Raw genomic sequence first — 15,680 nt, 5'->3', positions numbered from 1 at the left:
AGGCACTTCATGCAGATATTGTTTTTTCCTAATGTTTAGGAACAGATCAATGAGGCAGAGGTGTGCACATTTTTCATTTTAAAAAATGTATCCAACGTATGGGAATATAAAAGTTATTTAAAACAAACTAAAGAACTCTGAAAAAATGGGAAAAAAACAAGACTTCTTTTTGCAACAATACAGTTTTCAGCTACCGAATTCCACAATATATTTGAAAGTTTTAGTTCAAATTAAAAATGTTTGTTTTCTACATGCTCAATGAATGCTGGCAACCTAGCAGTACAAAACTTCCCCCAAACCAATCCAACTCACCAACTACAGCTTTTACAAAAAAAGCTCCTGTGCTTTCTCAGTTCTTCAACATCTGTAAACAGAACTGCTGGTAAGGAAAAAAAGTAATTGCCAACAGTCTTCTCAAAAACATGGGGCTTCCTGTACTTTTTATGAATCTTGCGGGGCTCTTCCAAATTAATTTGTGTTTTAGAGTTCAAAAAGAAAAATATATTCATTAAGAATACAATTCTTTAGAATTATTTGGTATTTATACACTTGCAAAAGCATTTTATTAGGCATGACTAGACACCATCTTCTCCATTTATCTTTTTAATGATCCTTCATGAAAAAATAAGGTCTAAGTTTCACTGGTAGAAAAAAGCACCACAGAAACCTACCATAACTACATAATACCTCTGAATTAATATAATGAATCTTCATCTATTTTCTTGTATGAATCTTGACATGTGCTAGCAGTTTTAGAGAGGTGAGGTCATTCACACAAAACTTGCAAGCTGGAGTCTCCTTATGCCACCGAAAAGAACTCACGTGGACATACACCTGAATAAAACTAAAAGGACTCCAGGTTGCTGCATGATCTTTACTAAAACATCATTTTGCAGTATGGTGCTTTGACAACATTGTGAGGACAGAAAAATCAGCATTGATTAAAAAAAGGATTGCTATACTTTCAGATGTTAAGACCTTTTTCTAAAGCATCCTCTAAGTGTTTTTCACTTTTAACATAAACTTAATTTTATAGTATATTATTCACAACAACAAATGGCATTAACATAATTTTAATTAGTTTTAACTCTATTATTGCTTGTCAATATAACCAGTGGGATGGCAATTATTGAATGGCATTATTACAATTTCTTTAAACGTTTGATCACATTTGGATATTGATTAGGCGTTTCCTATGTTGTAATTTGGTTACATTCAGGTGTAAAATGTCCAGCTGCTGCTACAGAGAACAGCAAATATTTCAAGAAAGAATTATGTTAATTTTCTTAATTTAATTAGGAAGATAATTATGTCTCCCACTATTTACTGAATGCAGATTATAATAGAGCGATTCTTGATGTACAGAACTGATTTTTAACCTCTACCAGACAAAAAGCACAATTGCCCAAAACATGAAAACATTAAACTTCTTATCTGAAACCCTGAGGTATGAAATTGGAATAAAATTGCTGTCTCCAGAGATACAGCGCGTGGTTAAACATGGGAAATACCACTGATTACATAATATATTTGATTTTTGATAGAAACATCTATTTTGGTGTGCTAGTTATTGTTTTGCTCAGGTGATCTCTAAGAATATTTAATTAATAGTCAAAAAATTAAACTTATAATTTTGAGCTTTCTGTTTATAGTATATCTCTAAAACGTATTATCTTTGAAAAATATTGATCATCTAGAAAAATATATGCCATTAAATATGAGAGACTTACTTTAGAAAAGAACTGTCAAAACTCTACTACTGATCAGGATACTCCAAAAGACATCCTGTAACACGTAAGTTATCCTGCTCCTGACTCTTTAAATCACAAGGAAATATCATTCTACATGAAAACTAGTCCTGTGGGTGGTTTATTTCAAGTCTTTTTCTTTATCCCTTTCTCAATGTACTGGACAGATTAACAAACTGCTTAAACAAAGAACATAATGCCATGTACACTGATAGGAAATGCTATGATAGCACATGAGAAGAGACAGCATTATCAGTAGCCTTTAGTAAAGAGCAATGCCAAATATTAAGTCAGTCTGAACAAAGAACTTGCTTTAAGATCTCACTTATCATTTCGATATAAAAATGAGTTAGCGCCCAACCAGATAACATTATCTTTAAATTGGTGTCATAAAAGCTACTAACTGGCACATTAGCTGAAATGGTCACAAAAAAGGTATCTTCTCATTCTGTTGAATCAGAGCAGAACAGCAAGACACCGACATGATGCAGTTTGAAAAGGAAAAAGCAACTACTGGATATATCAGTAAACTACTTCCAGCTGAGCTAAACCACACAGAATCATAGAATAGTCCAGGTTGGAAGGGACTGCCACAAATCATCTGGTCCAAGCTTTCATGGGAAAGGAAGCCAAGATGACAAATAAAATATGAATATTGCTTCTCAACTAAACTCATATTCCCTCTACAACCCTAGCCATGTGCATTCAAGAAAGGGTAACTCATTGACACAAGTTGAGAAAAAGCCTTTAAATTTAAATAACCATTTATATGGAAAAAGAAGAAAAGCTTAGGTTACGTTGCATCAATACATGGACTAGTTTTTCAAAAGTACAGTTCTCAATTAGCAGGTTGCTAATACAGAAGGAAGGAGCTCTATTAAGCTGTAAAATGTTGGATTGGACTTGATAACCCTAGATGCTGTTCTAGTGCTGACTCTGTGTCCCTGGAAGTTTAGCCTCAAGATTCTACTTCGCAGATTTTTCTCTTCTGCCAGTCACAATGATGGCAGAACTTAAATTAGTAACGAGCAGTTATTGATGCACTTTAGCAGTCATCTACCATCCTTACATGCTATTTCCTAACAAAAACTGACACAGCTCACTATGAGGCACAGTCCACATTTTTCAGTCAACTCAGTTACTACAACGTAGATAAACACACTGCAATACACTATCAAGCACAAGACCTCTGAATTCCAAACTGACTATAGGCTACTTTTAGAATTTCTTCAGTATTAACCCTATTCAGATATTCTATTTTCACTTAGGTTAACAGTGAGATATTACAGTCAGTATTACTGAAACTGCCAGGAGAATTAGCCACAAAATCTACATTATGAATCTTCATCCATCAGTATCATTCTGAACATTGTATTAATGCAAGGGTTTTTAATTTTTTTGAAGCCACACAGGCTAAGAAACCAATAAAAAGCATAAGGAAAATCTGCATACCAGAGCTGCCATGGCCCAGCCAGTTTTGTTGTAGATGAACTCTAAGTTATTTCTTCGCAGATACAACAAGCCACCAACAAGGGATACCAGAAGAGCCAGTGCAATTGTACCAGAATAGTTGGGTGGCCTGAACACTCTGATCTGGAAAAGATAAATGCAAATCACAGAATCACAGACTGTTATGAGTTGGAAGGGTCCTCAAAAGATCATCTAATCCAACCCCCCTGCCAGAGAAGGATCACCCAGACTAAATCACACAGGATTCCAAATACAGATTCCAAATAAATCAATACATACAGATCACCTCCCATCTAAACAAACAGGGAGCATCTAAAATCTGGTTTGAGTCATAAAGACTAATCCATAAAGGTATAAATAAGAAAAAACAGTACTTCTTTAACAAGCATGTAGTATGAAAAAAAATTTAAGCATAATTTTGAACTGCTCAACTCCAAAACATTATTTCTTCAATACATTTGCAGGTTGTGTCTGAATTAGCAGTCGCTGCCTCTGGTTCCATCTGTTTTATATATCGCTTTACAAAGCAAATTTAATTTTTACAACTAATTATCACTGCTTGTTTTCATCCAGACTAAGACTACATAAAATTTAACAAAGCAAGAATGGAATATAATCTGCAAACTTCAGGAGTTACTGCAAGATCCACAGCTATACTTCTTTTTATTCCTTTTTTCTTTTTTAAAGTGTTCTAGAGCCTACAGCTGAGGCAAAATAAGTATTAAGGAAAGACTAAATTTGTCATCAGCCTGTCTCAGACTACAAAGATACATTTGGAAGCAAGTTTTAAAATTGTCAAAAGACTTACATGAACATCTGTTCTGTCAGCTATCCATTTAGCTAGCTGCTCAGCTGCAAATCCGATTCTCTGCAGGTCAAATGTGTCAGCTCTCTTGGGTTTACCTTTTGGAGGAAAATGCATGAAAGTCGGAGCAGAGTTCATATTCAGCTACAAAACCAGGAAAAACAGCAGAAAAAAAATCAGTAACTATCCTCAAAAAATGTTTACTTTCTATATAAAGACAACGCAAGTCTAATTACCATGAAAAATATTATTTGCCTCCATATGCTATGCTTGTTTATACATCTTTATGTATAGTGCTGTAAAAGAGTGCTCAAAATATTCCTTAATCTCATAGATTCTTTGGGATGTTTAATTATTCAGAGTATTTCACCCACAAGCTTTTCTGAGACTATTATCCTTTAAAGTTCTCACACACTGTAGTACTTTCCTACAGTTAGTAAAACAGAGACCCCACACCCATCTAATCTATTAAAGTATGTTACGTTATAATTCTAGGGGAGGAAAACAGCATTCAAATAGCTTGACATTGTTTCTCTTCCCACAAATCTGAAGTTAATTAGTCTGAACTACTCAGCTAGACTTTCACTGGCTTCAAGACAGACTATCCACTAGTCACTAATTTTTTCTGAACCTAGGAAGACCTAGATAACTACCTTACATTACATAACTTACTCTGGAAATCTCATGACTCTTAATCTGTGTGTTGATGGCATTGGAACTATGCACAATGAAGCAAAAACCTCCAAAAGGTGCGAAAAAATTAGATTTGCATTTATATTTGCCAGTTCAAATTTTGACTTCAACTCTGCAAGGTGCTACAAAAGAACTACGATTTTACTATACAAGATTCTTCCATATTAAGTCCACCTCAGAAACAGTGCAATAAAACAGTCGAATAACTGAAAATTGGCACAAACAAAAGCAGGAGAAATACTAATGAAATCTTTAAATAAAAATGTGGAGTAAACTTGTTTATTTCATTGCTGCAAAATGAGTTTCATCACATTACCAAAAAGAAAATATTTCTTCAAGTACAGAGTTGTTTTCATTGGAAATTACCAACTATTAGAATATTTTCCCTCTAAGCAAGAAAAAAAGCCACCTTTTTATAGGGAACTGATTCAGAAATAAAAATATTCTGAGAAAGGTTAAGACAAATGTGTAATGAAATATCTTGTAAAATACATTCTGAGATATAGAAACCTAGCAGAGTTTGTGGGCAGTTGGTGTGCAACTGCTTTGTCATTCATCTATAAACAGTAAAAGATGATAATCTGTGTCACATTCATATCTTATTTTGGTTTTGGTTTTTTTCTTTGCTATGGCATCAGTATTACATTACTTATTTGCAGGTATAAACATAAAATCAGATCTACATTTCCCCCAAAATCCACCTGATAACACTGTTATCTCTCAAAGACAGTCAAAAACTTATGAATTGGTCTTTTACATGGCTTTAAATGCATACCACCAGAAATAACTGAATCTGTGCCTTTTTGCACATGGAGTAAGCTAGACACTATTCCAACATGCATTGTGTGGCTTAAGGCAAGATCAAACACCATATTTTGTATTATTTTATCCATGTTGGAGAACGTAAACTGATCTTGAACTAAATTTTCTTAAGCCAAACCTTCAGCTATTAATAACAATTCTTTATATAATACGTCCTAAGAAACAAAATTCTTTACTAAACACAGGAACTAAATTTTCCAAATAAAGTATTTTAAAATAAATATTAAACTATTTCAAGCCTTGTCACTCAATCTGCATTTTTAGCTGCAATCAATGGATAAACATCAGAGAAAAGCATGTCAGTATTTAGTACGAATTTTCAAGGGATGCACTTCTCCATGGCTACTCAAGGGGGTCTTAGAATGTTATCCCAACAATTGAACTTTCACTCTTCATAGCCATTACATAAAATCTAAATCTCTTTTCTTTCCCTGAAGAACTTACAGATGAATATAAATACTTCTAGGGATGAAGAATATTTTATTACATAAAAGCAGTTAAAAGGCTCTAAAGAAAATAGCACTTAACTAAAAAAGATAAAGGAAATCTTTAGGTGCAAATGTTAGCTTCACTGCACTTAATTCTAGAAAATTACATTGACAATGGGTTGGGAAAAAATTACATATATATAACATCTATAAGCAAACATTATAAACTACACCTGGAAAACACTGGAAGTGGCTCCTTCTCTACTGTCAGAGAAACTAGTGTTTGGTGTTTATATATACGTAACACAAAGGCACACATCTACACACAGAAAATTGTATTGTAATTTGTCTTGTATTACTTGGGAAATAAACATGGAGCTGTGAAAATTAAAAATGCTTGATAATATATAATATAACATTTACCTGTTGAAAAACATCTGCCCCTTCATCGTAATCCACAATTGTAAAAAAAAGTTTGTTTGAAAAGGCAGATGAGTAGCGCCATGAATTAGCCAGCACTTGGTATTCTTCATTGGCTTGCCTGTTAAGGAAAAGAAATAAACATACATCCATTTGGTGTTTGCTGGCATTAGAAGAATTACACCCGCAGTATCATTCCCAGCACCCATCTCAACACCCTATCAATTAAAACCAGTTTCAGCTAGCTATGCAACTCTTGGCTTCAAACTTGCCTTCACCTGAATTAGAAATGTATTAAGTCAAAGGATACCACAGACACCCCTAGACCATGCCAACAAAAAGTGATGTTTTCTGTACTTAAAAGTCTTGGATAACAGGAGTGGCTCCGTGACAAGAATCATGCAGATATGCTAACAGATCCATGCAAGGAGATGCTCACATGGCCCTTGAGCACAGTAACAGGATTTACCAGTTGGGTTTTGTTTATTAGTTCGTTTGAACAAGAAAAGAAAAAAATCTTTCAAAGCAAAACAAGTAACTTTTCTCTGCCTGCATGGGAAGGAAAAGACAAAAGTAATTCCAGGAAAATAATTCTGGAATCATTACTAGCAGAGGCACTCTGTAAACACACAATCACAGAGCTGTGAAACACATTCTTCCACAGGACAAATCCATTTCAATGAATAATCCAGAATGAAACAAAAAAAACTGAGAAGATCATTGCAGTACTTTTGGCTTTGCACAGGCTCCTTAGCTAATTATTTCCACATTACTGATTAATCCTATCTGCTGCAGAGTCCAAACCAAGCTTCTACCACTTGGCAACTTATCTTTGCATGTGGCAAGACGCAGAAGTTGTATAAATAAATGTATTCTGCAGCTTTTCTGAAAACAGTATTTCTATAAAGCCAGTTCCATACGTTTGATGGTGCAGAACACTGGTTTGGTTGGTTTTTTTTTTAAGGCATAGATGCAAAAATCTGTTTGTTGGAAGAGAAACTCCACAAACACACACATAATATATATTATAATTTGAGAGAATAAAGAGCAGGTAGAGGATGATAGGACCACGGATGTCATAAGACCCTCCCCATTTCCTCATAACTGAGATCAGCCTTAGGCATTAAATTTATTACACACAACCCCGTAAGATCTGCATTGTATCAAGGAATACGTTTACCAAGGGAAAAAAAAATAAAATCTATGATTGAAAAAAGTAAGTTAAAATGAAATTTTATCTCCCCTTACCCCCTACAGAATAAATCTCACGAAGTACAACAAAACTTCACTTGCACTCTTATCGAGTAAAATTTACTACTTAAAACATATATTGAACAGGTAAAGATTGCAATTATTTAAAAAAAAAAAAAGGTTTAGGCATTAGATGGGTTATTTCTGAACCCTGTGGCATTACCATTAAGCAGGCTAACATATTCACTGTCCTCCTGAAGAGGGCAGTCAGACAACATCACAGAAATGCCATAAAATCTTAAGGACTATCTGTAGGGCACTGTTCAGTTTAATCCACTATATTAAAGCTGAACCACTTTTATTATAAAAACAACATAAAAATCGCTTCATCTTAATGCCATCATTCTTATTCTACCTTTCACTTGCTATGAAATAGTACTTATGGGAAATTTAGAAACTCCAGGTATGCCCCCAACTACTTGAGAGAACAGCCTTGTTCCCGCTGATCTCCACATATTTTTGCCTCTTTGAATCATTTTGAATGAACACAATAGGTGGAAAGTATACTACAGAAATCACTGTTTTGCAAAATATTGTCTTAGCTTTTCTGTAACAGATTCAGAACACAATTATATCCATTTGCTGAAGAAAGCAAAATATCGTGCAACATGCATCCTCATAGCAAGTCCTGAGGAGTGTGAAGCAAAGAGCAACAAAATTACAGGACAACTGAAGAATAACCTACAGTCCACTATATAGTTGCTCAGAGATACAAGGCTGATTCAATCATGTAAATAACTTCTGGAAGCACTGGTTACTGCCCTTCAGATACAATAATAGTAAAAAGCATAAGCATTTGGCTGAAAAAAATTCAACCTCCAATTAACATCAGGTCATATCACCTCTGTCACTACATATTTATCTGTCTCTATCATTAATTAGTATCAATTCTATCAGTTTGTTTCTATGAAGTAATGTTAAGTATATGAAACTACAATAATAATGATACAAAATACTCTAAAGGCATAGGGCAGAAATACACTTGCCAGCAACTCAGAATCATAATATCAGCACTGCTCCTGTTATTTAAGAGGATTTTTTGATACAGAGCATTGAAATGTTATTGCTGCTACAGTTAACTCTTAAGAATCTCATCACAACAGCATCTAGCAACAGTAGTATTAACAGACAGATCAAAAAGGAACATTGCTATTAGACTTGCCTAGAAAATCCAACATACTGAAAAGCTTCTAAGTAAAAATCTACAAAAATGTATTCCATTACACAAGAGGTGCTCGTGAAATATTAAAACTTTTATTTAAAAAGATTAATTATGTGGGTGTCTATGGCAGATAATCAAATTTGCATAGCTTGAGTTATATTAAATTAGATTAATTTTATTCCATTAGTCCAACAAGATAGTAAGGAAAACCCAAACAGAATGTTAGAAAAAGAATGAAAGAGACCATGGAATGATTTGCCAAAGAAAGCAGTAAAGCATCATTTTTCTGGCACACTGTGTACTGTACAAAACACTTAATGTAGAATTGGCAAATACCACACTACCAGGTCACCTACCTGTTCTTATCCATCTGTTTAAACTAAACTGTGATCAAAGCTGCAATTTACCTTTTAGCAATGACTTTTACCTTTTATTTGGAATGATTTTCCCAAAATGAAACAAAGGGGCTAAGTGCCTATTTTAACTTCTTCAGAATATCAAGATGATAATACATTAAGTATGCTTACTGGCCTTTATTTTTGTTTAGGCTGAGTCAATGTCATGACAAAAAGCACTGAAGAATCTACAAACATGTCCAGAAAATTCACCACACAGGAGAAAATGAAGAGCACGGACAATAGTTGAAGACTACTTTGTTTATACAATATAAATATCTAAATAAGGAGATAGAATAGCCCGGGTTTATATTGCTTTCTCCTATTTCCAGTATCCCATGAAGTTTCCAATACTCTGCAGATGAAAAGAAGCTCTGAGAAGAGCTATTTTGTAGAAGTTTCAAACTAAAAAAAAAAACCAAACCAAAATTAAATTGTGACCACAGAAAGAATAAGGACTCTCTTATAATCCAAGTATAAAATTACTGCCCTGTTAAACAGGACTCATCAGTACTTCTATCAAGATCCTGAAGTGCCCTGGAAAAGCAATTGCAGAGCTTTCAACAGCTCCCTCCACGTTTCTGTTCCTTCTTTGAAGTAAAGTTCAAAAGATAATTCCCTCTCAGTACACTTAAGAGACTTGTCAATGACTTTCTCACTACCTGCTCTTGATCAACCAGTAAAAAACTGAAAGGCTGAGGAACCTGTTTCTTCTTTCTGATGATACCTTCTTGACTGCCAGAATTCTTTCTGCTCTTGACCTATTCTTTGATCGGCTACTTGAAAACAGTTTTCTGAGATATCTTCTTGAACAAGGAAACCAACAGAATTCCTCTCTTTTCTAGATTAAAAACCTCCTCTCAGAGGTCTCCTTGATAGGATAGATGTAAAGAAAATTATGTGGAATTTCTTCTGTCGTGTATTTTGTGATTTCCTTCTGCATGTTGTGAGTGAACAGCAGAAGGCAGCTACACTCAGAGTCCTTTATGAAACACACACTACATTAAGCTCAAAACTTAAAAATGCATTAACTATATGTTGAATTATAACTTCCCTTTTGTATAACCCTGTTAAGAAATAGAGAAGGAATGGCTCAAGCAGTTGACTGAGCTCATTCTGCAGCAGGCTTTCCACATTAGCTACAAGGTTGCTCTGATTGAGGACATTAATAATCTCTGACAGATTTCAACTTTGTCACCCAATGCAACACAAGAAGTCCTCTGAATGTATATGCCATTTCTACAAAATTGACCCAACTCTCTCAAATCCTACATATATATTTTATATGTGTATTTGCACATAAGTATTTAAAGACATATAACCCTTCAGCTAACAGGAGTAACCAGTGCTCGTTTCCACATAACGAAACTTCTGATGCTTATAAAAATAAAATTGTCTGGTAACTGTGGGGGTCAAGAAAATTATTGGCTACAAAAACGCCTTTCCATTACAAGCCATTTCTAGCTGCTTCTTCATAAATACAGCCTTTGGAAAATTGTGTTTTCCAAGAATCCAAAAGCAGGTTTGTTACTTTCACGGTAAAATATTGTTAGACATCATCCTGGACTAAAACAATACAATTTGCAGCTTGCAAAGTTTACAAGTTTGCCTCCCAAAGTGGTCTTACTAGAGTCTTCCTCTGTTGTATCTTCCCATTTTAATCCTGATCATTTATGGCAGTAATTCTGGGCTTTAATCTTGATTTGCAATGATTCCATCGGGCTTTATTACATCCTTAAAAGCCACATTTGGGAATTCACAGACATAAAAACGCACAGTAGAAAGTATGGTACCTTGATATTCAGAGATGTAACTGTCTAATTTACATGTTTTAACCATTATCAGTGAACTAACTAGCAGCACAGGTCAAGGTACAGACACTATTCACTGAAACTCAGAGCCCCTGACACTGCTCTGATACTTTTTTCAAGGAACACTAAGAAAAAAAAACAACAAAACAAAATATGCAGCTTTTTGTTTATGGGCTTCAGCTGTTGGGGGGAAAAAAAAATAAAAAAAAACAAACTTAAGGGATTAGTTTCACTTCTCTGACCCAGATTTCCCTTTCTAAGTGAAAATACCCCAACAATGAGTTTGAAAAATTAACCAGACAAAAATGCAAACTGTTTGTCAAAAAACAAGATCTCTCTTGTATGCAAAGCGGAGACGTTTGCGTCTCCCAGTGAAATAAGAGAAGCAGACCTTAGAAAGCAAAATAAAAAGCCTCATATAATTTGTTTATGGAATAAACAGATCATATAGCAACAAACAAACAGAACAAGTTAATAACAATGGAAGGTGCAGAGGAAGAGTCAGCACAGTGACTGATCCAGTACACAAGAGCTAAAGCCTATGTGCAGCTGAAAATCAAAGAACTAGTGAAGTCTGGTTCGTAAACTGGTGGTGACCCCACTGGGAAAAAGTACTGATAATAAAATAAGGGAACAGATTTCAGGAAGCAAGAAGATAGCAGGGAAGCTGGAAGAGAATTTTCACCCAAAAAAGTGTTTAAGGTAAGGCTACTAGTTACTGTCTGCCTGTATGTAGTACAAAGTACAAGCTGAGAAACAGCCTCTTCATCTCTGTGAAGATGCTGTTGTCAAAGTGACCATTCTTCTGTTTCTACATAAACAAGAATTTTCTTCAGCAGTGTGACTGGATGATGTGGCTAACATGCAGCTGAGTGAATACCTAAGTACAAAGGGAAGAGGGAATGAAACTGGTCTTATATCCTGAGGAGTCACTGTTTAGTTTATTTTTGACTTCATCATATAAAATAAAATTAAAAAATAAATAAAATCAAACTAATTCATCATCACAGTGCAAAGGGCTCTGTAATAACTGCTTCCAATGAGCTGTTGTGGAGGATACACACCAAAACTAGTAATATGTAAAGTCAATTAAGACTAAGTTAGTTAACTTCCTGGGACCAAAACTGTTTAATCAAACATGTTTCCACACCTGCATGGAATCCCCCCACATCTTCACCTGTTAGAATCGCATCCCATCCCCACCGATATGGCTTCATGTTTGAGAGCACACTGGATCTCTAATCTGTTATAGTTCATTCATCTCATTTATAGTTCAACACCAGCTATGTGACACTGAACTTAAACAACTGTGTCAACAGGAAAACTGGTATTTATGCTGCCACTTACACAGTTGTGGAATCAAGATGGATTTCAAGAGTTTTTTGTACAAAAATTTGAACTTGCTTGTCCACAAACATAGACGTATATATTGTATTCCAAATTCTGCTTTAGGATAATATCAGAATTTCCTTGAGAAACCCTCAAGAGGCACGATTAGAGGCACTACTAACATGCTGCTGGTTTACCAAAAGTTCACATATGGATTCATTCAGCCAGCCAGCCTTTTCCAGTCCATAGTTTGTGAAAATATTCTATTAAGATGAATATGGAACCAATCTCAGTCTCAAAGATGACAAACGTGTAGTTGTCTTTCAGAAAGATCTAATTGTTAAGACTAAATTCCAATCAGTAACACAGACATGTTATTTCTAACTTTTTAAAGTATATCTTGACAGCATATTCTCAAAAAAAAGCAAATCACGCAAAATTAATGAAAAGCACTAACTACAATAATAGTTAGCACTGAATGAACAGCTACGTTTCACAAAATTGACAAAAAATTTTTAAAAGTCTAATTGATTTTTCTCAAGGTGATATAGAGGAATGTATTCATCTCCTGCAGTGATAAACTCATTTTGTATTCTGTTATGTAACTTTTGCTAGAAAATACTTTAAAAAGCCCACAATATGCTTTAGTTCTACTGAAAAAACTAAATCAGCTCCTTTGACTAAAAGGATATTTTTACATACAAAAGTTTCATCCAAATATCTGGAGTTCAGCGGACTACTTTTAAGAGTAAATGGGTATTTGATGTCATTTTGGTGTTAGTGGCAGCAGTGGTTGCCCAGAGCCAGGACAAGGCTGACAGATGAGCAGGAGAGCGCCTGAACACAGAAAATCTGTTACTCCATTACAATTTCCATATACTTTCACAAATCATTACGTGATTTATGTGACTGATGTGACAATATGTGATGTTACAATATCCTCCTTGCTGCGCACAAAAATATCTGGTCAAATTTCGATACGTAGGTCCTTGCTATATGGAAAGGTAACACTTGAAAAACGTTTAGACATCATGCCTCCAGCCATTTTAAGACTTTCCTAAGATCAGGTCAAACAATTTTTATTTAAAATCTGGAACTTCTCCAGTGTTAAAAATCATGGGGGGCAGGACAGGGGGAATCCTTCCTGCATACCTTCTAGACAACACCTGCACTACAGCACTTTTCAGCAACACATAATAGTCCTTAGTCTGGTAGAGAACCTGGATCACCAAAACTGAGTTTGCATTCACTCTGAATAGTGCCTAAAGCAACGCTATCTTTCTGAATGCAAGAAGCCACCTCTGCATCTTCGGTGGCAAAATCATTCAAAACACCTACCAGAAAAGTCATAATGATTTTACTGTAAGCAGGGGCTCATTTGAACACTAAACATTCTAAATATAACCAAATGGAAAAGCAGATACACAAAGAATCTAGTTTATTTAAACAAGATAGGATACACATGACCTATCCAGCCTCAAATATGCAAATCTGCAACAGGTTGCTCCACTGCTCTTCTCCAGAAGAGCATTTCCTACCACTTGGTCCCCAAACCCATTATTTATCTTTTTTGATCTAATACCATGGTTTTCATGCTTAGCATTTGACATAGCTCTATGCAACAGCAGCACAGAAATATATTTTTCACTTCCGAAAACACTGCTCCCCTGTTCTTTATAAACTGGACATCTAGAAGAGATAAAATACAAAAATGTCAAATCTAGCCAAAGGGAAAAAACAAATATTTTTTTTTTAATAATCCTGTGGTATATAAACCAACCAAGAGGGAGAAGGGAATACTAATACTTGAGACAAAGTTATTCAAAGATTTCAGTCTAGCTGCTTTTTTTTTCATTTGAAATATGACATTGATTTTTCCATACGCAATTGCTCTGAAAATATTTTGATGACTAACAGTTAACTTAAATCTTGGACAAAAGCATCCTCACAGAACATTAAAGAATAAGTTAAAAATCTATTTTTCCTTTAGGCAAAGTGGCTACCAAATAGCTAACAATAAAGCAATGCATGCATTTCAGTTCTGTATATCCTTTCTGTGCTCCTGTCCATTAATTAGCCATTGATTTGAAAAATGTCGATTTTCCTGATAATGATTTTATGTGCAGCACGATCAGCCTCATTAAATTCCTTTTATTTCATATGAAAAAGTGGATCTCAACTTTACATTTCCTTAAACAAACCCAACTGAAAGTAGTATGTTGAATTTTATGCTTCTAAATTTGCATTGCTTCTGTATATAAACAGCTACCCTGGCATATTACAGGATGAAGCTCACAAACTCTCTTTCAGTACAGTAAACAATATACAGTTGCAAGCATAATTAAACTTCTTAATAACAGCAGTATTTACGTTTTTTTCACACGCCCTACAAAAGAGCCATACATAATGCAGGTAAATAATACGCTATGATCATTATTATGATGAATACACTGACCCTTATAAAGCTGAATTTAGTGCCTCTCCACTAGCTAGGTAGGGAAATAAAGAAAGATTTAGAAAATCAAGCTGTAAACTCATATTTCATCTTTAAAATTTGAATTCTCCCAACACTAAGAAAAATTAACAGCAACTAAATCCTGGAAGTTTTATAAAAAAAACAAAATCCTTTGACTGGGAAAACTTCTGCATCTATTCCTTCACCTTCACAGTTCAGATATGGAAGGTGATTTCATAGCAACATGATTTATATTCTCTCCCTCAACACTGACCAACCGACTTGAATGACAAAAACTTGAAATAGATTAAGAACTCTAATAAAACCCATATGTGACTACAGGTGGCAAGGTGAAGTTTCTATTGCAAATGTTTTATTCCAACAGCTAACTGCCTGCTACATTTCAGTAACTTTCTGTGTAGTGTTTAAAGTGCACCAATTCAAAACTAAGTAATAATACCCTCATATACAGCCTATGTATTTCATAGTTCTATGGAGTAGTTTGCTTCCTATTTAAACACTATTTAGAACTCCCTGCACAATAATCCCATACACAGTAATTTCTAATGCTTACTTTAGCTGAAGATGGCTTTATTAGCTCAGTTTCTGATTTAGCAAGGCAATTAAGTGGATGACAGCCTTTCAATCTCTTGACCCTATTTACACACCTATCGCTAGCCTTTTCTGGATTATCTGATTGAGCTAGGAACTTGCAGAGAAAGATCTTGAACTTAGAATAATACCAGAGCCACTCTAATACATATTCTAAAAGGAGCCACCAGAACATATCAAAGTGCAGTGCCAGAGAGTACACCATTATAAGGATGTCCTTGTGGAAAACAGTGCTTGTATGTAAGGATTGTCCAAAGCTGTGAAATCACAGGGTAACTC

General features: G+C 34.8%; 1 protein-coding gene across 2 annotated transcripts in view; it reads right to left on the bottom strand.

Annotated features, from left to right (window-relative positions):
- TUSC3 (tumor suppressor candidate 3) overlaps nt 1-15,680 on the bottom strand; it is a gene marked incomplete at both ends in the record, with an annotated part of 111,497 nt that overhangs the window by 50,680 nt on the left and 45,137 nt on the right. For both annotated transcript variants that reach the window (XM_084266768.1, XM_084266769.1), the window contains 3 exons: nt 3,201-3,341; nt 4,027-4,167; nt 6,390-6,507. In XM_084266768.1, coding sequence (XP_084122894.1) covers nt 3,201-3,341; nt 4,027-4,167; nt 6,390-6,507 — 400 coding nt within the window. The remainder of the gene's footprint in view (nt 1-3,200; nt 3,342-4,026; nt 4,168-6,389; nt 6,508-15,680) is intronic.

Source organism: Gallinula chloropus (assembly GCF_964237585.1).
Source record: "Gallinula chloropus genome assembly, chromosome: 7".
In the NCBI taxonomy this organism is placed as follows: domain Eukaryota; kingdom Metazoa; phylum Chordata; class Aves; order Gruiformes; family Rallidae; genus Gallinula; species Gallinula chloropus.
Note: the sequence above shows the minus strand (reverse complement) of the source record. Positions and strands in the feature narration are given on the sequence as shown.